This window comes from Manduca sexta, chromosome 19 (genome assembly GCF_014839805.1).
Source record: "Manduca sexta isolate Smith_Timp_Sample1 chromosome 19, JHU_Msex_v1.0, whole genome shotgun sequence".
NCBI lineage: Eukaryota > Metazoa > Arthropoda > Insecta > Lepidoptera > Sphingidae > Manduca > Manduca sexta.
The window spans coordinates 14,792,424-14,817,328 of record NC_051133.1 but is presented as its reverse complement, the minus strand read 5'-3'; the positions used below and the strand labels follow the sequence as shown (position 1 = coordinate 14,817,328).

General features: G+C 36.1%; 1 protein-coding gene across 1 annotated transcript in view; it reads left to right on the top strand.

Moving 5' to 3' along the window:
* The window catches only part of LOC115442041, a 36,490-nt gene that overhangs the window by 5,798 nt on the left and 5,787 nt on the right, over positions 1–24,905 (top strand). The window contains 6 exon segments of the mRNA XM_030166997.2: positions 1,611–1,787; positions 7,527–7,644; positions 17,262–17,474; positions 18,970–19,065; positions 23,314–23,531; positions 24,706–24,905. Coding sequence (XP_030022857.2) covers positions 1,611–1,787; positions 7,527–7,644; positions 17,262–17,474; positions 18,970–19,065; positions 23,314–23,531; positions 24,706–24,905 — 1,022 coding nt within the window.

Below are 24,905 nucleotides of genomic sequence, written 5' to 3'. Positions count from 1 at the left end.
AATATGTATCACTAATGTTAAATAATAAATAATAAAATACATTATAAGTAATTTATGATTCATGCCAAATAAAAGATATGAGTCATTTTATGCATAATATGCTGAGTACAAATTACAAATAAATGAGGTCATTACATAATTAGTTCATTATAATTAGATTTTTTACCTGGACTTGATATAAATTTTGAATTAGTTCATTCATAGAAGTGAGGAACTTAATTATAAAATAAAAATCATGATTTTTATTTTTCATATCATTCAAGAAAAAGTTCTATGACAGTCAGGTCAGGATAAATTTATTCTCCATACTGAAAGCCAAATAAATATAACCTACTGATTTTATTTATAATATTAGGATAGCCCATTATTCAGATTATATCTAGGGCATGTCACATACCATGAAAACGTTTTCAAAATAATCTTCGATGAAATCATAATCATACCATCTGTAAATAAATGTCCTCTCCAAAGGTGAACATTGTAGCCTTGTTAATAAATGCTGGTTTGATGTACCGTTTTACACATTTTGTCAAACAATGTTTACTAAACAATTTATAGTGGCACTTAGTCATAGCTCACTCATGTTGGACTAATGGATTTTTATCATGTGTTACTCATGTTTTTGATATGGCCCTGAATGCAATTTTCATTGATTGTGAATGATGTAATGTTGGTGAATATTATTATTTAATATTGTAATAGGAATATGGTTATTATTTTGAGAAATACTTTTTTGCATGTTTTGTATTTTAATATAGAAGGTAAAATGTATATAATAGTAAGGCATTTTTTTTTTTAATAATTTTACAATGATTATAATTTATTAAATTCCCATCCTTTATTGTACTCCTGCCTTGGTTTCTATCGAAGTAGCAGTTACGTCATGTATACATGTTTAACAACCATTCTTTGATAATTTATGTATAAGTTAGAATTTTTAAAATTAGTTTAAATTTTCAATGTCATCTTTTGTGCCTTATCATGCGATCAGTAAGCCATGGACAGTGGTTCACACACTCCACATTAAGCAATGGACCCATTCAGTATAACCCACACAAGTGTTGCAAAATGTTTGCTATCTCCATAATGCTTATTTCTTAAGTTGTCTTCAATTTATGTAAATAGGTCACGTTGGTGTAAACATTGCAGTTGATTTTAATAAATTACCTTGGGATTGTATAAATTGTAATGGATTCACTACCCTAAATATTGAAATAATTTAATATTTATTGAATTGAGAGCACATATTTCGTGCTTGTTTGTGTTAAAATGCTTTAATCTTTTTGATTCAATTTTCACAACTACTCATTTGAAAATAGAGATGTTTGATAATAATCAAAATTGATAATTTTGTTTCCTAGTCATACCATATCTGTGTTCTTAAAATTCATAATCATCTAGTAGCATCTGTATTAATGAGGCAAAGGGTCACATTTTAAAAAAAGTTCCTGGGTCTAACAAAAAGTATCTCATCCTTAATTCTGTAATGAGCAATTGAGTTATAATATTTTTTAACCTCTTTTAATACGTCCATTGGCACCAAGAAGCCTATCTCACTTCCACTTAGTCCCCCTTGGAGACAGCTAGACTCCATGATTCTTTCATTTTAGAGTTTTGAAAAACTGCCACAAGATCGGCGAGGGCGTCTACGGCGAAGTGTTCTTGTGGCGTGACAGAGATGGCCGTGCGCGAGTAATGAAAATTGTCCCGATAGCTGGCAACACCAAGGTCAATGGAGAGAACCAGAAAGACTACGGCGAGATTATATCTGAGATCGTGATTGCTATGTGAGTTTGTTCTCAATGCTATTAATTTTAAAGTCTATTTTAGCATGTGGTGGCTGGAGTCTATAATTTCAGGAGATAAATGTTTTCGTCGGATGGGTTTTGTAATTTTTTTAACATTCTTGTAGGCGTTAGGGTTGACCATTTAGATGGCTACTAGCTTAATATAATAAATACGCGTCGTGAGGCCTTTACCTGGTCGAATCCTTATCAAGAAACACTGTACCTAGTCAGTGTTCAGTATTTGCCTTTCACGTTTACATTCTTCACGCGAGATGACAAACCTTTGGATAAAGCAAAAAATATTAACATTACTACTAAAGGGGCGTCATCATGGACAAGTGTGATCTCTCACAAGACACTGACCTATCTCGTATAGTTGTAAAATAACCCTACGTATGATAACCGGCAAATATCTTGATCAGACTACCACGTGGGGGCTGACACGACACCTTGTCTTGTTCTGATTGGTTGAGGGACTAACACGTGACTAATGCGGTGGTCTCTCGACCAATCACAAACGTCGAAACTAAACTACATCGACTTACGAGTAGCGATTTTTTCGGAAATTCTAAGGGCTGCACAAATTTCGATATTTGTCGGCTATTCCGCCGTGCTAAGCGCAAAAGCGGTATGTCAGGGTAACTTTATTTCGAGATATTCGAAGTTTTGTAAATATAGTTTTTTTTTAACAAGTTCTAAACAAGATATCGTTATTTAGGTAAGTTCATTGGATGGGTATTTCTTTAAGCTATCCGACGACATAAAAATCAAGATTTTGATTTTTTTTGAGATACCACTTTTGATCTTAGCACGGCAGTCTTATAGAATGACGCTTCTGGGTGCAACTTTCTTTTAAATAAATCTCGTGACTATATTCCTCACGAGTTTTGTGGTAATATCCGTCTATAAATCCTATTAAAGAAGCCAACGGGCAAGGTCTAGCGTCGCGGCAATGTCACTGAAAGGCCGTTCCATTATGGTCATTAAATATTGCTCTACAATCAATGGCAATACGTGTTTTTATTGTACAGTTAATGTGACGTCAGCCAGTGGTCACAAGGGTTATATTGGCATGTCATAATCAGAAGTAGTTGCATGAATGTCGCATTGCATTAGGGCGTGTTTTTCTCTACACGGTAGGCGATTTTTTATACGCTACCATTTTACTATCATGAATAATGTATTATGAATAATAGGTACAAACATTATCGTGTTTATTTATATTATAAATGCGAAAGTGTTAAAATGTTTGGACGTTTGTTAGAAGTAAACGCAGAAACGGATTTGAATGAAATTTGCCATATCGATAGAACATGTCCTTGATTAACATATAGGTTTTATACCGGTAATGTACACCCATGGTAAATAATGGATTTTGTTAGAAATAAGCTTCGTTCAGATGGCGTTATGAATCGCTAGCGTGTTTTAGGGACCTTTGTAGTAGGATTTGACGCTGGCGAAGTTGGAAGCAAAACTTAATTAAATATGCTTATTTACATATAAAATACAATATTAAATTAATTAATACTGTATAAAAAGCTGAGTAAATAGTAATACGCTTGTTATGTTATTAAATTGGAATTGCGTCGCATAAATATGTAAATATTATGTAGAATTGTTTTAATCCTATCGGAATAATATCGTTGTAAATAGCCAATATTGATTAAGTTCTAATTTATAGGACGAAATAATGTTGAATATCGATAATATACTTTATTATAATACATGGAAAACTCATTTTTAAACACACGCGTATTATAAGACGTAGTTCTTCAATATAGGTCATTGACTGGTTAGATATAATAATGTCAAGTAAAAAAAATATGTATATTAAAAAATGGCCACACAGGTTTGATAAGCAATACTTGAAAATGATGTAGGCTTAAATATATTTATGCAAAAGTAGTTTTTTTTTTTTATCTAGATTGACACCAATCATGAAATGCGATTCATAATCTTTACTGAACTTTATTAGAGAAACTTAGAAGCCGAGGTTATTAATCTCAACTATAAACTTGCAAAAAAATATTAAGTCTAAAATATTTTCGAAAGATTTCCACTTAACCATTATCAATATGATCTCTATTGTCTGCGAGATAAGGCAAAAACTATTTTGTGACCGAAACACCAAGATTGCGACGACGGTATTGTGTACTCTGGAATAAAAGATACAGGGTTTTAGTTTATACAAGACGATTGCTACTATTTAGCTTAAACATAGACAGCTTTCTATCAGTCTACAACCTCTCTATTTTGTTTCAATGCAAGCAAAACTTTACTAAATAGACTAAAAAAATCAAAAAATATCACGAATTAATATTGCAAATAAAATTTCTTTCAAAAAATTGGCAAGTTCAGTAGTGTTACAAGCGTGCCAATTTTTATCCCTACGCGCGTCATTCCTCTCATTCGTTTACGTAAAGCGGAAAAGAAAGCTTTGGCATTGAATGAGACGATAAAAAAAAAACTTTTACGCCTATACATTGTGGCCTTGATTCCACAATTATAATGGTAGACAATGACTTACGTTGTTAAATGTAAGGAAATGGTTTCTGAAGGAGTTTGTTATGCTTAGAAAGCCAAAAGGTAGTCTATAAGCTGTAAATGTTATATTATTTCACATTAGATAAAATCCGTCTGGGTATATGGTTTTATTTTGTTTTGTATTTCGAATGGCTAAAGTTGGAGAAAGCTAAAAACGAAGAAGCGAAAGCATATAATAATGTAGGTATTTAATGTTAATAAGTTTCTACTCCGCCCGCGGTAAAAGTAGTCCACAACACGCAAGGATAATGTAGCTTACTATTAGTGAAAGAATTATCAAAATTGGCACAGTAGTTCCTTTTTTTTTTCTATTATTTCTTTAAGGATGAGACGACCTTGCCGTTCGCCTGATGGTAAGCGATACGACTCCGTGTAAACAATAAAAATACCACCCAACGCCTTGAATTACAAAGTATTGTTTGGTGTTCCACCGCGCTCGCCATCCGACATGAGACGTTAAGTCTCATTATGTCCACTTACAGTTCATAAGAATATCGTGTTCCAAAAAAAAAATCAAAATCTCAATCAACTTACATTAGTATAGAATATAAGCCAATAAGTGATCAGTTAGCAAACCAGCTAAAACTAAAAACATCGAAGTCATTTACAAATATATTATGAAAAGTAAATATAGAAGTGTTCGGCGGAAAACCCCATCTGCAATGTATAGGGAAATCCCTTATAAGCCAACTTGTACACGATATTTACCGATTAAGCTTGCGGACCATGTAAATCACCCTAACCTAAATACTAAAACATGCAGGGCAGGTGTATTTAGATTCGACACGATTAAAGTGATTGTGCACCCTATCACGTCGTAATAAGGATTACTGCCGCTGTGATTGTCGGACTTAAATACCTTTAGAGATGATGAGAACCCCATTAATGAAATCCAATGTATGAAATGTGGATTGGCGTCAATCCACCCGGTAACAACATAAAGGTCATTGTTTGGAAACAAAAACATTTTATTTCTGTTCTATTTAACGCATTTTGTCTCTTGCATCCGCTGAATTCTGGCAGCGGGCCAGTGTCAACTATCTGATTGCTATGCGCATTATTATTTGCGGAAAAACAATGTAGCTCGGTAAAAAAAACTGTTTTGTTATCAGGTGTCTGGTTTTCGAGATGAATCAGTTTGGATATAGAGGTGTATACTGAGACATTGGAACAAAATATATTTGAATTATTTAGAGGATGTGAGGTATCATTAAGGGCGTGAGCGTCACGGGAATGTTTCATTGATTATGTTTTATCATTAAAACCCGTACTCACTAACAATTCTATGAGTCCACAATGCGCCTGAACGCATAGTGTAATTTCATGGTTTTCTTTGGCTTTATCCAGCTTTGTTTATCTAACAATCAACTGAGTAACGTTGTATTTCAATATCAGCCAATAAGAGCGGCAATATGCCTACTCACTGCAAAGACGGTAATGCCGTAGACACAGAAACAGACTTATCCCAGCATTACTCCGTACTTTCTAAGATTTTGACTAGAAAAAGAAAAACATGCGCCTAAATATTTCCGCATAACAATGTGTTTGCATGCGACTAGAATATGTAATCTGATTTCATTTTCCAGAAACATTGTCCCCGTTTATCGGATCTTTAAAATAAATATGTCATAAGTGTGTATTAGGCTAATTGAAGATCCGCAAAGTTAAGCATAAGCAATCAGTTGTAATTGGTTTGAATATGTTTTTACGCGATTAGATAACGTTGAAAAGTATTGGCGATTTTTGTCTTATCATTGTTTTGTTTACGACATTTATTTATGGATATAGCGCCACGTGGCGATCACGGCGCGTTATAGAATCAGTGTTTATCATCTAGATTCTAGATACGACTGAAAATAGGTTGCTTAATAACCTTGTTGATTAGAGGATGAATATAGCTTCTCGTTAGTCGCAGTTTATTTAATCTGTTATACCGTGAAGGTCCTGATTTTGATTCAAAGAAGGCATTCAATATTTGTAAATATTTCCAGTGAATAAACACGTGAAATGCGTGAGATAGGAATTTGTGGCAGATATGGCGAGGTTCGCCCACCTGTCACATTATGAGAAATAAGCTCAATGAACCGTGGGTGCGATAATTGCACCACGGCTGCTTACCCCTCTTATAAACGTGGTCATGAGCATGTATGCTTACAAGGAGATTGTATTGCGTAACCTATTATATATATGAAAATATTGTATTTTAATTTTAATTGCATAGCGTAAACTATTAATTTAATCAGGTTTACGAATGCACTTTTCATACAAAGAAACCACTTATGAGTCATAACTACGTATTAAAATGTACTGTTTATTGTATCATTGTGTTAACAATTAACCGTTTGTTCCGAGTCACGTGTGTCGACTGTCGTTGCGTGTAAGGACGCTCCCTTATTCATTGCAGATAAGGTATGGCCACGCGACTGTCGGCAAAACGGTTATCCGCGTGGGGTGATTATGTTTATACTCAATGTTTGCGTTGTAAAATCGATGGCTCCTAAGTCAAGTATCGTATCTTAGCAAATTTCTATATTCACCTTTTTTAACGTTTCTCTATCAGATACTATTTTCTGCTAAACCCATTAAAAAAGTTAGTAAAGCTTTTTTTTTAAATTTATTAAATTTTGTATTAAATGGGTTTGACAGAAAACAGTATTTAGATAACGAAACGCTAAAAAGTGAATATAGCTATTTTCCAGATACGATAGTTCGAAATGAGAAGACAAAGCTCGTGACTTGACTAATTAATTGCATAAATTTTAACATTTCAATTTGTATTTAAGTGATTTTAAATCTTTACACTGGCGTTTTAATTCCATGTTTGTGAAATTACTTAATTAAGCAAGGATAGGAAATTAATTTAGTCTCATTTGAACTTCGCAATTGTGACCTTTGTTACACCATTTAGTTATGCAAGTTGTCTAACTACATTTTATTTCGTTAAAACGAGTGATAGCGATGAAGCAAATTAATTTTAAGTACGTTATCATGCCCCTTAGGGCTCGAATCTGAGATCATGATTTTAAACTAGTCCACGCTCTTTAGGCAGCCTGACAAAAACCCTAAATTAGGACATAGGTTTCAAACCTAATTTGTCAAGTCCACTTCTATTCTACTACCTCTAATTTTCAAACCCACGCTGTTTATAATTTTTTTGCCCTAAATGTTACTGAACGTATTGTTTTTGTTTCCAGGGGAATTGAGCGCACTACGCGCTCCCATAGCAGATATAGAACGTCACTTCGCTGAAGGGAACGATGCGAGCGCGTTGGATCTTCACACTGTAGAGAACGCTACTGATGTTTTTAACGAGGTGAGTTATAAATTTAATTAATCGCCCATCACCCTCCACTTTTGAATGTAGGCTTCCCTAAGGGAGCGTGTCGTCGGCATATCGTACAACAGAACATCCCACATACGACTATCTAAGCGCAACCGAATTACAAATTAAGACTTGTTTTAATATTAGACATACTTTCTAAATTTGTTTTGGTAAATACAACTTTGGTTAGTCTTTTTGGCAAAATTATGTTGTTAGCACATAGAGTACCGTAATAAGACCATGGTTGACGGTGACTTTTTTATTAGCAGAGGCCTAAGAAGGGAGTATTTTATCTGATTGTCATAACCTTCGCGCGTGAACACCCACTGATAATACCGTAGAATTTTGCGGACATTTAAGTTGAGAAATAAATTAACGGGAGGCATTGGGTCCCATGCAAATGTTTGTATAAAGTGGGGGGTTTTGTGTTATTATTTATGTAGTTACGAACAGTCACGTTTCCAATCAATTAGAAACCATTGCAATGAGTTATTTGCACTATTTTCAAATAATTCCTACCCTGATTGCGTGCCGAACCAAAATAACGTTCATTATACCCGCGGCCCCATTCCCAAATAACATAACTAAAATGTTTACCTCGCTTTGGCTAAATGTGTAGTAACTAAGAATGAAAGCACGATCGAGCCACGTCGCCTTAATGTTACTCGTGGCCTTTATTATTTACCGCGGAGTATATTATTCGTGTTCCCGTGTCACGCCCGGTGACTGCCCTGGGCCCTTATTCTGTATGGTAGTGTAAACGCGTAACGCGGCCGTGTCATGTTATCTTCGAGAAATGTGCGTGGAATGGTATTCTGTAAGCCAAATTTCTATAGTCCTAAACATGATGCGTTGTGTTACGTGCTTGTTACGCACTGTTAAAATAACGTGCGGGATAGAGAATAAGGCCCCTGTGCAAGTTAACGGGCCGTTCAAGTATTACGTAACGCAATTTTATCTTGTTAAAATGTTACGATGCGTTACAGGGGTAGGCGTTACGTAACATTGTTTTTTCTATTTTAAAACAATAACAAAGGTATTTTAGCGATTTTTCGGTGCTTTGCGTAACATAATTTTGAATATTAGATAAAAATTGTCATTTTAGTGTTACGTAACTTTTATGGAGGGGCGGTACAGAAAAACGTTACGGCGCGTTACATCGGGAGGCGGGTGGCTCAATAATCTCCAAAATTGCGTTACGTAATACTTGAACGGCCCCCAACGAGTGTTTTAACACAGGTTCGAATCTGGCATTTTGAGTCAGTTTAGAAACAATTGATCGGACACCTTTATCAAAGGCATAGCAATAGGTGGTTTTATCATTATTGTTTTGTTTATGCTATTATAATCAGAGACAAAATATGTACGTGCTTGGATGATGACTGATTAAAAATGTTTACTGGTAACGCGACAATATATTACCGTGTTTTTGTTATTAAAATCACGTACGTATCCGTTATAAAGTATCTGTTTATTCTAAGTTAATCTATTTAGTTCTTTGATAAAGAAAATATAAGTGATCAGATGTTTAAAAAAATGATTTTTTTTTTTATACGGACACGGCAAAGTGACCCCACTGCACCTGATGGTAAGTGGAGTGCAGTCCAATAAAATGTCGACTGACGAGAGATGATTACCCCTCAGCAGTCGACACAATTATGCCGGCCTCTTGGAATTGAATATACACAGGCTAATCCCAGAACGCTTTTCACTTACGTGGGCTACTATGGCGGGTTTTACCAACTTATGTACGGTGGTCGCTATCTGGACGGATATAATATCCTACCACCAGCCAAATATATTGTAGTGTATGTGTAATATCAAATGTTAATGAAGCTTTATCATACGTTCAGTGGTCTTGACCCCCGCGGTCGCTCTTCGATCTGCGCGCGAGTAGAAACCTCGTTGGCTCCTAATGATAGGTCATCATTAATGATACAAAATAAATTTCTATTGAAAACGCTTTCACCCGTGAGTGCGCACGCGCCGATTCCCGCTAAAATTACACGTTTCAAACGGCTTTTATTGAAGAGAAATGTTTGGTCTTACAGTAGGAGTATTTGAATGCTCTTTTTACTCTAAGGTGGCGATAGGAATATTACATAATTTTATTATGTAAGCGGGATGGGAAAAGGCGTAATCCTATCAATGAAAAACACAAATCAAGGATTTATTATTTCTTGCATATTAACGGCAACGTATCCGTTCTTAAGTTCGATCTATTTTAAAAATTGTATTATCGGTTAACGATAAAGCGCCGGGATTATGTTGACCCGTTTTATCTGTCTTGGTAGTGCATCAGCTGACCCGACTTGCGGTGTTCGCTATTCAGTTGGCATATCCCTCCTTCCTAAAATACATGGCTGATAGGAAATATACAGTTTTATGAAAGTATACTTAAGCATCTTAAAATACCAACGCAAGACGTATTAACAAAAAACCTCTTTCATCTCAGGAAATAATTTATTAATATTGACGTAACACCGAATTCGTATAAACCTATAATAACGTTTCTTGGAAATAGGTGATAGAATTGGCAAAGACTGCGCAGTAAGTGCGTCATGTGTTTTCAACTTGTTGACCTTTTGCCATTTTTTGTACCGTCTGTTTGACATAGAATGTTCTAATTGGGTCGTTGAACCCCGGTGTTGTTACTTTATCGGTAGATGACGTATTATACCTAATTTGAACAACGTCACGTGTTAGATAGGTCATGTAAGATTTGTTTGTGGGTGACGCTGTGCTGTAAAATAGCAGTTTATGTTTTTATCCCCGAGGGTGTAGGCAGGAAAGTAACTGGTCCATCATCCGCTTATTTACTGCTATTTCAATCACAAATGGCATGAATTCCTTGAGATGGCGAAATAAGTCATCGCTTACAAAGCGCTAAAGAACGTGGATTTTAATATAATATCTTAGATTTGTTTGTTACATACGATATGATATTTATTGATGAAGTTTTCGCCTTGAATTGATATAGACAAATAGGCGCATCTTTCTACGACTAGATAGAAATTTAAATGCTATCTAAATCCAACGCGTGTGATTCATGAATCTCCAAAGCCAGCCACAGCGATATTTAATTCCATCTCTTAATTAATTTAAAACGCAATGCAATCGTAAGAAGTTTAACATCACCACGGCCTTCTTGAAATCAAGAATTTAACTCAGATATTTGTTTTTGAACGTGACAAAAGTTAAAACACTGACAAAGTTAATACTTAAAGTTGCACATTTAAAACAATTGACAACCTTCAAAAGTTCTATACTGTGTGGACAGTACTGCCATGCTAAGCTCAAAAGCGGTATCACAAAAAAAGTCAAAATCTTGATTTTTATGTCGTCTGATTGCTTAAAGAAATACCTATCCAATGAATTACCTAAATTATGGTATCTTGTTTAGAACTTGTTAACAAAAACCTTAAAAGAGTATCTCTATCTCAATTTTTACATACGAAACTATTAAACTACCTTTACAAAACTTCGATTATCTCGAAATAAGGTTTCCCTGACATACCGCTTCTGCGCTTAGCACGTCAGAGTTATATCTTATCGTGTAAAGTTTACAGACCAAATAGGCATTGTACTGAAACGTGTGAGATGGCGGTGCCCTTTAGGCCCACCCCGACCCCTGTGCCCTTTAAACTGTCTCGTACTGCGCGCGGAGTGTACCCAAGGATAGTGCACGTCACGCGCAGACTGTAAAGATATTGACCTAGAACTCACGTTATCGCGCAGTTGATAAGGGCGGGGCTTAGCATGGGGTATTAACGATTCAGTATAGTCAGTGAGGAGGATAGTAATGTAAGCCATACACGCTACGGTCTACCGGAGAGGTCATCTGTGCAGGTATCCCTGCGCAGGTATCAATTGAAAGAATTAATTTTCGATCCTGCGCCGGTCGCCTGCACAGGCTCAAAAATCTGCACAGGTCTATTCCCACACAGATATCGGTCTACCGGCGCGGGTATACCTACTCCGGTGGACCTTTCCGATGGACCGTAGCATGTATGGCAACCATAATGGTGTCTGAGAGGGTATTGTCTTTTTCATTAATGGGAGAGTAATGTATTTGATGTAAAAATTAATGTAGTGTATTATACTCTAAATCAAAAGAAATTTGGATATGAAGAAATATTAGCACTTTTGTACTAATAAAATTTGTAAGTAGTTTTAGATGTCATTGTAAGTAAGAAGTCATGTATCATTTTCAAAAGTGCGGGTATTCTAAAGTCTTATTGTTAAGAGATTATTGTTAAAAGTCCTTAGTAAAATATTGAATAAAACGTTTATAAGATATTTTTTCTGAAATGTATATCAAAAGAACATTATAGGTTATTGATTGCAACGTTATAGACAGCACCAGTGTTTATGAGTCACGTAGTAAATATTTAAAATACGAACGAAAATACCTGACATTGAAAAGTACCCATACTATTTCATCGACGAATTCTACAATATAGAGCTGAATGGTTTACGAAGAAATAAGTCATTCAAGAGAAATGTCGCGACACTTTCGAAATATAACTGTATGAATCAGCTCTTCACGAATTCCTAGTGATTGCACACACGTTCCGATAAGCGAAGTGGGACAACGTACCTTATCACAAGACATGTATCTACAGTCGGAATTGTTTATCTTAATTAGTCTAGTGGAGATTTTGTATTTATCGTGTTTATAGGTTTATTGTACGAGTTTAAAGCAAAAATGATAGCGTTGGTTGGTGACAAAGATTCCGGTTCGTTTGGCCTTGACTTAGGCTCAGGGTAGTGTAATTTTGATTTAGTGTTTTGTCTCTTTTATAATTTTCATGTTATAAGGAAGTAACACAAGGAAGATAAGTTGTCACTGTATTATAAAAGTAATTTGTGGGGGCTTTAAAAAATTAATTCCCTTAAGTATTATACTCGCACACAAATAGTGGTATTTCTAATTTTATGACTAAGATATATGAGTGATCATAAAAGAATCGCGAGAAACATATTTTCTTATCTTTTATTTATTTGTTTCTATTATAATATCACAATTGAATGACAAGTCGGGCAAGCCGGCTTAGTTGAATATATAAACACACACGTAAAAAACTAACACATGCATACTGTTATGTCTTTGCATTTTTTTTTTATTGCTTTGAATGACGAGACGAACTTGTCGTTCGCCTGATGGTAAGCGATACGACCGCCCATAAACAATTGAAACACCATCCACTTTGGTATTCCACTGCTCTCACCATCCTGAGACATGAGATGTTACGTCTTATTATGAACAGTAGTTGCACTGGCTACAATGTCCTTCAAACCGAAACACAACAGTGACAACACACGTTTACACATACGTGTTACACAAATTGACATTGCGGTCGTATCTACTCAGGAGGACTCTCACATATGAGAGACGTACCCCCAGTAAATTACATTGCACTTGATTTGTATTCGTTAGTAAGTTTATACTTATCAATGAGCCGCCATTCAAAATCAGACGACATTCTTAGAGGATCAAAGTCTGGGCCTCGAAGGATCCCCGAACCGATGACCTCGGCAGTACAGCGGGCGAATAACCGACTGAAAACGAAAGGTCGCAGGTTCATTTACCGCGACGAGACGAATGGCTTATCTGCGAACATTTGTTTCGGGTTTCGGTGTTGCCAAGGTTTCGTGTTGCTGATACGTTACTGGGAATTGTGCAGTTGATATTGGTATCTGTTTGATCCAACGTATTATGTCTGGTTAGTGTATACTGTTTATTCATTTGTATAATAATGTTTAAGATTAAGTTGCCAAGCAATGTTTTAATTAACTCCACAATAAAAAATATTAATACTATTTTTGATTTAAAAACGGGTAAGTAACTTACTTGGACCCGAATGGCAAGCAAAATGACAAGCTGTATAATACTGATAAACACTTGCCGATAGAATTTTCTTATAATTTAATTGCGGAAGTAATTAAATATTGTTTCATACCTATATTATAATACTTTGGCATACCTAGATGCTACATAATATGTTTGTTAAACAGCAATAAAGGCATATTTTATTTAAATAAATTATTATTTATTTACTCTAATAGAAAGGCAGTTTTGCTTTATAGATCTGAGTTAGTATATTTTGCCATGTCGACTATGAATTCATGCTGACGCCCTACAGAGATCACCGTTTAAAAATAGAGGTGCGGCTGTCCCATCTAATTGATATATATTTTTTTTAATGTTCCGTTCCTCGATAGACTTCGCTTTTCGCAACTGTTTTATTTCGTAAACGGAACTAGTAATGAATTGTTGATTAAAGGATCAGAAATGTATACGTAATATTACGTAGAATCTTTGGTTCTAAAGCACCTTTAAATAGTTTAATTCAGGTCTTATTCAGTCAGTAATATTTCTATTACGACAAAGTCCTGAATCAATCTATTTAAAGATGCTTTCGGAGTGCTGAAACTCCATGTCTTGGATAATCGATTTATAAACTTCTTTAGTTTACCATTTGTCTGAGAGATCCAACAGCCAAATATAATAATTAATAAGTATAATTACATTCACACTGTAGTATTTTTTTCACACTAGATATTATCAGGCAATGTGAAAACTTTTTTCGCTTTGAAAATTAATACACGAAATATTATTCCTAATCACGTTGTAATCCGTTTTAATATAGGTAATTATTCTATCGTTTTAATTACTTATCTTTAAATCGGTAATGATCTGAAAAGGTTAGTGTTACAAACGGATTTTCCGTTCTAAGATTATGATATCGATGTCTGTATCTACGCGTACGATGAGATCATATTCTGCATAGGAATAAACGGCCGAGTATTAGCGTTTGGCCGACCATAAATCCTACTAATATTATAAATGCGAAAGTTTATGAGGATGGACGTATGTATGTTTGTTCCTCTTTCACGCAAAAACTACTGAACGGATTTGGATGGAACTTTACAGTAATATTGGTTATACATCAGAATAACACATAGGCTACAATTTATAATAATTTTGTAATTTGGTCATAATATAACGATACATATCAAATAAGTCGAAAAAATTATCCCTGAAGCCTCCTTCACGCGGTCGAAGCCGCGAGCAAAACTAGTAATACATAAATTGATTTTAATTTCATTAACAAAGTTATGAAAGTCTGACGTCGTTGCTAGCATTAGAACTCGTCTATACTTACGCAACGATGACGTAAGCCTACGCCATTCTGCCATGGCATTACAAAACGATCTTTGTACTTACCGTTAATTGAACTGAGACGGTACGTGACGTCTGTCAGAGTTGTCAATAAAAATAATCATACGCAGTACATCCATAAAAATATGGAAAGAATGGGTCATGTGCCAAGGCTTTCTCCTAATAACAATACAGAAAAGATGTTTAATTTTGGCAGTGTAAGCCACATTCTGTATTGGAGTAGATTTTTTTATGGTTAAATTGAGAAAACTGACAGCAGTGACGCTTGATTCATCAATCTCGAGGAACGGGGCGTGTCGTGTGGCTTGGTTTCTAAAAGCGAGTTAGCGTGCGAGTCGACTTGATGAGTTACTGCACTGCAGGTGCTCTGTCACTGCATTATGCCAATGAATCAAGAGTCTATGAGTTGATAGCTTGCATACGAGTTGAAAATAAATAGTTATTATTTTGAATCGTCAATTAGTCAATACAAGCAAAACAAAATTAAAAGTGTAAATAACTAGAAGGTATTCATAGGAAACCCCGATTATGCACAGATCAAATATCGAAGCACTTTTCGAAATAACAAAGTCACATTCAACCATTTCTTGTTTTTATTTGCCATTTTTCTTTCTCATTATCATTACAATTTGACACGTCGGACGTTATATCAAAAACAGTCCATAATACTTCTGATTTCCTTACTTCCCGGGTGCCAATACTAATATGCTAATTATTAATGAAAGGAATAAAACTTGTCCTTTTCATGCCTATACAGCTCGCACAAACAATACGTGTAAATGTGCAAATATACAAAACAGCAAAACACGATAGTATTGTTCTACATTGTTTATGCGTTCGTCTGTGTTTTCATGTGATACGAATATAAATGAGATTAGACGATTGTTGTTTTTTGATAACGCTTTTCGAACGGCGAAACGAGGGGAAACCGTTTGTTCATGATTTTGTTTTTGTCGCATACTGATTTGTCTTTCACGTCCTTATATGTAAACATTGGCTCCATGATAAATTGTGTGGATACTCTGATACCATGTTTGTATGTTTGAGATGGTAAATTTGTTTTTCTAGCTGTAATACAATGTGACAATAATATATTTACGGATATTTCAAAGCAACATCCTTTAATTCCTTATGGTTCGGCTTATCTTATATTGCAATAAATGTAATTAAAATAAAATCCCTCGGTGGCATAGTTGTATTAGGCCAGGTCTCGGGTTCGATCCACGGTCGCACAAAAATATTGGGTTTTTTTACTCGGTATCAGCCCGGTGTTTCGAATTTGGGAATACGCTACGGCAGGAAGTGGGTGGTGCATCAGTTGCGTCTCTGCTCGTCTCTTGGGGGATTACAGGGGTGAATGTGTGTAAAATTAAATATTGTGTTACTATATTCCCCTAATCTGTAATGTTAATTTCATAAAGAATACAAGCATTGCTACTTTGTCTTCTCAATTGTATTGTCCAGTAAACTGTCGCTTTGTAAATTCCGTTTTTCCGGTTGTAAAAATTAAAATTCCACCTCACGATTATCACTAACCTACCGCAATGTCGGCGGGGCTTTCTTCACGTTAATATTATTGATGAATTATACATGAGCATATTGTTTTATTCTCTTTGTTTATTATTTTCCGGTTTTCGGATTTAAGTAGAATGAAATATACTGATAAGTAACATCCGTAGCATATTCAAGGAAGGAAAACATTTTAAATGAATGGCTGCATTATTCTTTGAACTAGTTTTTCCTTGTGTAATATATCTTATTGAAAATACGCGAATTAATGAGACTACAAATATTTGCCTTATCAACAATTAAACCTTTAATGTTTCTTCATTTATATTTAATACCGTTAGCGATAAATCTCAAATAGTATACGTGGTAATGGACATGTACTGCATGTTTACACCTAAACAGATAGCATTCACGGTGTACATGGTGAAACTCGCCATAGCGGTTCGTTCCGGCGGGTTATTGCGGGGTCATCCGGTGTCATCCAGTAAAGCGGGCCGGCATAATTCCTGCGAGACCGGAGAGATGCAGTCTTGTTAGTGTGCATTGTAATTAGACCTTACTGTACCAATTAGCCTCGTATCAGAAATGTAAACACGTCTGATCCACTTGTGAAATTGTCTGGCCATTTGGTATAACTAAGTGTGACCTATGCTAGAATGTCTTATGGTCGTTTTAAATAAACGATTCCAATCTTAGTCTTCGATCCGATAATTTAATTTGTAAGGTAAAGAAGTACTTTGTTTTGATGGTCCCTATTTAGGCGTATGTTCCAAAAAAGCCGCTTAGAATCGCTTATTGAAAGCTGAAGAAGTTACTGACGATGAAGGTAGCTAAGTTATATTTTATGTTGGAAGCTGCAATTTATCCGTGTAATTAGAAAATATCCCTAATGAGATGATGATTTGTTACCCAGGTATTGGCAGTAAGGTGCGTTTACGGCAGTTATCCATCGCGTCTGCTGGACCTTTGGGATCTGTATGACGAGTGCAAGGGTTCAGAAAACGACAACCCTGCCATTTTACCCGTGGACCAGCAGTACATTGTGTTGGAGCTAGCCAACGCTGGCCAAGACCTAGAAAGCTATCAATTCAATAACGCTGAGCAGGCGTATGCTCTTTTCTATCAGGTAAATTTGTTTGTGTTTTTTTTTTCTTTTGTGTGATTTTTGTTGTTGAGGAGAATGGGCAAGTTAATTACATTTTTTTTTTAAATACTGTGGCTATATTTTTGTATAACGTTTTTTTTTTCTACATATAATAATATTATGAATATTAAAGGTCGATATGAAAGTTGTGGCGAAAAGCTTACTCGTTTAAACTGACAGTGAAATATTCATTTTGAAAGTAAACTATTTTTAGTGTTGTGCAACGAATTACGTTTGCCCTAATTAACATTTCAAATTTGAGATTCAAATGTTTAGCTCTTGGCTTTTGCTTACAAGTGTATAAAACATATTTCGCAAAATATGAAAATACCGTTATAGTATATTATTAAATGAAAAGTTATGTTTCTTTTTTATATTGTATTCAAATAATAATGCACGTCCATTCTTCTCGTATTTTTGCTTACTTATTATTTTGTTTTTTTTTTGTTGTGTATTTTTTTCAGTTGACCCGTCAGTGCATGACAAGACGCGGCCTCCTCGGACGATAAGTGGATATCTATTTCAAGTTAACGCTCAATTCTTGACTAGATTTTCACTTATCCTCTGCGTAGGCCATCATCGCTTTTGATGTTCGTGTGGATTTCTTTTTACACCGCTAATTGTTTTTTTTTCTTAGATGTTGCATGCCTGTATTGTGTATTTAGAGAATTTGATTTATTTTGTGTTTTTTAAATGCTGAGATTGCAAAGACTGTCTATTTTGCCCCCACCTCCTGTACGGGTCAGGGCAATTGAATTTATCAGAGTTTTTAAATAGCAAATCATACGTTAAATAATATTTGAATTTATGGCGACAGATTCGCCACCATAGTGGCTTATTGCTTTCGTTTACCTCTCAAGCAATGAAAGGCGTGAGCTTATGTGATTATAACATATTTTAATATGTTTCATTTTATTCAAATGTGATGTAACAATAATTTTCACTTTTCTAAGTTTTGTTACCAAATGTAATTAATTGTTAAATCTAAATTGCATAATTTAACTGTGATGATTATTGTATGTTGTGTTTATTGTATTTGATGATGTAAACGATGACTTAACGACCGACATACGAAGTGTTTGTGAATGACTAGATTGTTTTAATAATATAGAAGTGTATTGTGAAACGTTACGTAAGGAAAAAAATATTGACATCACTTTCAGATGTTTCTGGAACGAGATTTTAATGTTGTTTTTGAATTAGAATAATGTTACATTATTTAACTTGTTTTATGGGTCTTATTAATTTCCATTGTATCATGTATTAATGTATGAGAACGTTCGCAGGTCCGATTTCGGCCGCTAAATTGATCGTAATCTCATTTCTATGTACTGTGCAACTTTAAATTATGTAACCATTTTAATAATAAGAAATACTTTCTAAAACTAGTGAATTGTATTTCGATGTTTATTTAACGAATTTGATATATTTTTTTGTGTTTTTAATAGTATAATAATATTATAATGTCGTGATGCAGATCGCTTTCGGCCTAGCGGTAGGCGAGGAGGCCTACCAGTTCGAACATCGTGACTTGCACTGGGGGAACGTACTCATAGCGCCCACTGATCAGAAGGTGAGTTTGTTCACTGAACAACTTGTTTATGTATAACGAAATTTCGATATCGGATAATAACTAAAATTAATGCTTTTCTCGTGGAACTGAAAAAATAATTTCTATTTTTGAGGTATATGAAACCTAACAGGATTTACGTCGGTTTTTAATTTTAATATGATATATGTCAAAACTTTAATGTTGGATAGCGATAGAAATGAGTCGAGTTTTGATCTAGTGCACGGATGGCGAGCCTTTAATGGTTATCGTGCCATTATTTATATAAAAAAAATGGCCTGTAACATCGAGGACCGGTTTTATCTAGCAGAGTGCCCCTTTTCAGCAACTTTTTTTATGACTAAACTATGTTTTTATCATCCGCGCTCAGCAAATTGGCTTCACTACACCTGATATAAAGGAAGCCTAAAGAAAGATACATATACAATTTGGCATATAACTCGTGTGCCCGAATTATTTCGTCACGTGCCACCACTGGAACGCGCGCCATTCGTTCGACATCTCTCGTTCAGTGGGTAGTGGACATGATTTGCAATACTGGACTCCGTTCTGAATTGCAGGTCGCGCAATACATTAAATCAATAATTGACAATTGATTCGTGGTTTGTTGGCGATTGGCATTGACATTTTACAAGGCCGCCACAGTGTTGGCGACTGATTTTTTTCCCTATAACTGTCAATGTTTTGCACTTAGTTGCACACATACGTCGAGACAAAAGGGAAACATTATAATTCCTCGCTAAATAAGATAACACAATAGCGAAAGTAATTTTTGTTTTGAATATTAGGTCATTGCACTTTTGTTATTTAGCATTTACTTTATTAAATTTATCTATAGTCTGCATTCATATTGCAGTATTGTAGCTCGTACTGTACGTTTGGAATAAATAAAAATAGCACCTAATTCTAACTTGATAGTGGCCCATGTAAGTGTGTCGCGTTCCGTGATCAGCCTGTGTATCCGGTTGCAACAGGCCGGCATAATTGTGTCGACCGCCGAGGGATAAACTATTGGACCCCAGAGACTGAACTTTGGACTGGGGTCCAAAGGTGACCACCTTGAACTGTCCCTATTAAAAAAAACTTCGCATTGAGATAAATGTGGAGTTGGACATGTTGGGAATTTTGTGGGTTTTGCATTCCCAAAATACCCAGATCCTAAACAAATATTTGCAGAATACACAAATTTGTCGAGACGATATCTAGCTTTAGAGCCTAACAATCTATTTGACAGTTCTTAGGAACCAGTTAGGTCTTTGGCTTCTTCAGCATATCTTGCTTTAAATAATGACCAGACAATTCCAGATAAATTAATATGTCAAATTAAAGTCTAAACACCATTCAGATCGATGATAAAATCCTACGCATATTTAAATACTAAGAATATGAACCATCAGCGGAAGACACGCAAATTGCAATGTCATTACGCATACTGCGATAAGATAGAAGGTAGACAGCAAACAAAACACCGGGAAGTGATGCCGCGCTGACTTCACAAGCATGTGCCCATTGTTTGAAATTATATTTATGTAAAAACATTGTAGTTATTGCCCGTCACATGCGCCAAGGTCTTTGCTGAATCTGCTGGTAAATCATCACTAATCTCATTGAACTAATTCATCTGAAAGATTTGTGAATGCTTTAATGTTTAATTGTACTCAAAAGTGGCGTGATGGTATCTCTCAAACTTGTTGACCGCTGAAACAAGTTTAAAAAATCACGCCTTTTTTTAAAAACTGGTTCCAAAATGGCTATGTTTTTGTACTAACATGGCACGTAGGCAAAAACATACAAAAATAAAATCTATACTAATATTATGCAGCTGAAGAGTTTGTTTGAACGCGCTAATGTCAGGAACTACTAAACTTATTTTGAAAATTTCTTTAGTATTTTTTTGTGAATTATTGCTTTCTTTAACGGTGAAGGAAAACATCGTGAGAAAACCTGCATACCTGAGAAATTATGTATTAGGAATTTTCGAGGGTGTGTGAAGTCTACCAATCCGCACTAGGCCAGCGTGGTGGACTAAGACCTATTCCCTCTCAGTAGTAGAGGAGGCCCGTGCCCAACAGTGAGACAGTATACAATACAGGGCTGATATTATTATTATAATCAAACTTGATATCTAGCATCTTTCTCCCCGTTACTAAGCGACCCCAATTATACATACAAACATAGTCACGCATAGAACGATAGACAAAATGTCACATTGTAACACGACCCGTCGATAATCGCCATTAATTATATAATATGTGTCGGGGTGACAGTCACGTGTCGCGTGTGGCGCGTTTCAAACGCACGATGTCGATGCACACGTTGTGATCACCCGCGTGACCTCACCGTGGGATTGAAACGTTTGATACCTCGACGGTCCCTACGTATAGTGTCGAATCTGCAAAATTGCGTTTTGCTGACTGAATACTTTGCGTAAGGACCGTCGATATTGAAACGGTCGTTATTAAAATCAACTGCATTCCTTTAAGACAATAAGGATCGAAGTGCTTATCGCCATGGTAATATAACACTAAACAAGCGATGTATATTCGACGGTAAAATGCAGTTTTGCAGATTCGATACTTTACATAAGAAAAGTCGAGGGTGTTGCCCTTGGGATGTATCTACGGACATTCGTCTTGGCAGTCCGTTCCACATCCAACTAGGCTATCGCCGCTTTTTAGAAGTATGAATTTTAATTAAAATGTCCCACTTGGGAATGATGAATGAATCGATAGTTCCGAGGTTTTAGTTATATTACGTATGCTGTTCCATATCGATAAAAATTGATAATAAACGTGAAAAGTGCGTGAGTTAGTGCCCATTTGACAACCATTTCAAGTCATGATAAAATTGTACGTCTTTGCTCTCCAACGGAATGTTTTTAGATAATAAAAATGCAATACATGTCATTTTCATCGGAATCTATTATGAAAACCCTTTTAACATTCTCGCTTCTCACCCTGATGTCTAATTTGATATTTACAAACACACGATTGAACCTTTTAAAAAACCCTCTTGTCTCGCGTAATCTACACGCGCCCTAAGTCACCCGTGCGACCCCTACAAGTAAGGCCATACATTGTACAACGTACGCGCTACGTACGTACATACGGCACGTACAAACTACACATCCCACAAGTTCTGTCATAAACATTACGTGCTTTGATTAACGTTACCAACGCGCCAATGTGACCGCGGAATGCGCATGCCCTCTATTCGAATCCATATTGCTACGCGTTGGCTGAATAATAGCACTGTTGCGTAAAACGGAACGTTTTGTGTTGGACTTTTTTCTTTTGGTTTTATTTCACTTTCACGGAGTGTTATATAAGTAGAGTTTGGTTTTCAAGTATCAAATTGTGATTGTTGTTTTTTTCTCATAGTGAATTGGAAGACTTAAGAAATCAACGATAAAAACTTTTTATTAGGTGATATTTTTGTTTCGTACCGACCAGTTTTGTTGAACCCATTCATCATATAAAATGTATCTCGGTTGCATCGGTCTATTCATTTTGATAGAGCAGGGATGGCGAACCAATGGCACGCGTGCCAGTGTTGGTACATGACAAAATAATTCGGGCATTCGAGTAATGTGCCAAACATTGTATATGTATCTTTCTTTGGATTTCACTTCTCTTAACATCAGGTGCAGTGAAGTCACTTTGCAGAACCAGCATATAAAAAAAAAAACAATAAAAACATTAGTGGGTTATAAAAAACCAGAAAAATGGGGCACTCAGCTATCCGAGATAATAGACAAAACCGGTCCTGGATGGTACGTTACGTACAGGTCATATTTTTTTTTTTAATAAATAATGTCACTTTAACCATTAAAGGTTCGCCATCCCTTATAGAGTGTAGACAAATGTTAATAGAGCGGTTATCACAACTTTCAGAGGGGTGCTACAAGTTAAAATGGGTTAAACTCGTTTTGATCGTTTTAGTTTTTAAAGGCGTGATTATTAGCTGAACTAGCCTTCAATGCTTCCGGTACGAGCTTCAGTTACTACAGCGTCTTAGTACTCCAGGGCCCTTATTCTCTATCCCGCACGTTATTTTAAACTCGTAACGCGGCCGTGTCATGTTATCTTCGAGAAATGTGCGTGGAATGGTATTCTGTAAGCCAAATTTCTATAGTCCTAAACATGACACGGCCGCGTTACGCGTTTACACTATCACACAGAATAAGGCCCCAGCACGCATGATGCTCTATGTGTATGTTATGCCAACGGCTGTGAGTGTGGTGTGTTGCAGTACGCGACGTTCGTGCTGCGCGGGCGCGTGCGCTGGGTGCCGCGGCGCGGCGTGGCGGCCACCATCATCGACTACTCGCTGTCGCGCCTGGCGCTGCCGCTGGCGGCGGGCGCGGAGCGGGCCGCTCTGTACAACGACCTCGCGCACGACGACGGACTCTTCGACGCCGTCGGCGACTACCAGTTCCAGGTCTACAGGCTCATGAGAGACAAGTTGGGGTTAGTGTCGAACATATTTCAATCAATTTGGCTTACTTTTACAATTTAATAGGCTTAAAAAACGTTTTGCTGTAAGCAGCGGCTTGCCTGTGCCAGTGGCATTGTCGATATCTATTGTGACAGTGGCCACTTACGGTCCGGTGGGCCGGTGTTTTTAGTGGCAATAAACAAAGTCATAGTAAAAATCTGGTTGTAGCTGTATCTCGCTATCTCTTTTACACGCTCGCATAATTATGTGAGTGACGTCGCATCGGCATTACAAACTTACACGCTTTCCATTATATTTGTTGTTATCTATAGTTTTATACCAATTAACAAATATTGCCAAGAAATTAAAATTGAAAGACTGCAGTCCATTAATTCTTAATATTCCACAAATATCATTACACAAATAATATTGTAAAATACATATTCATTGTACAAATAATTCCTATCTCTAAGTTCCAAGAAGGTCTTTACAGATCCGCATTATGACTCATACTACGTTGCTAAGGCTAGGTTTCCACGTGCGCAATAACCGCGCAAGTCTAACAACTAAGTCTATTTAACATGCAAATACGTGTACCTGTTATAATGGTTTTGATATTACAACAAGATCATAAATTGATGTGACGTTTACATGCGGCGAGTAATAAAATATTATGCAGATATCATACCTTGACATGCAGGTGAGGTCTGAACGCTTACGCCTCTTGTCTGGTAATATTTTGTTACATTGTATGGTGTATGTATTGGTTGTCGTGAAGTTACCTTGTCTAAATTCGAAAAACAAACGCACATCAAGTTTCTCGCAGGTCCGACCAGGGCACCCACTTTTCGCAATAGGTGTTTAGAGAGGGAACCTATTGCCATATCTGACGCGAATTCTTAGGTTCTGGGGTTTGATACTAAGTGTAAAAATGAAACATCACTTCGCGCGATATTACAGTAGATAATGAAACACTGGCAATCGTAATCAAATGTATTGGATTTATAATGGACGACACGTTGGCAACACAATAAACAATAGTCGACCATTAGCTCAAAGAAAGATATATATACAATGTTAGGTATATTACCCGAATTATTTTTTCACGTGCTCCCACCGGTACGCGTGCTATTGCCACGCCTGTTTAGGGTATATAAAGAATAGCTTTAGCAAAACCTATTAAAATATAAATTAATTTTGTTACAGCAATGATTGGAAGAACTTCGAACCATACACAAACATACTTTGGCTGCACTACACAGTGGATAAAATGATAACGGCCCTCCGCTACAAGAGGACCAACACGAAAATTCACAAGCATTACATTGAGAAACTGAAGGGGATCAAGAACAGAATACTTGACTACAAGAGCGCTGCAGAGTTTGTGCTCGTTGACAACGAATACT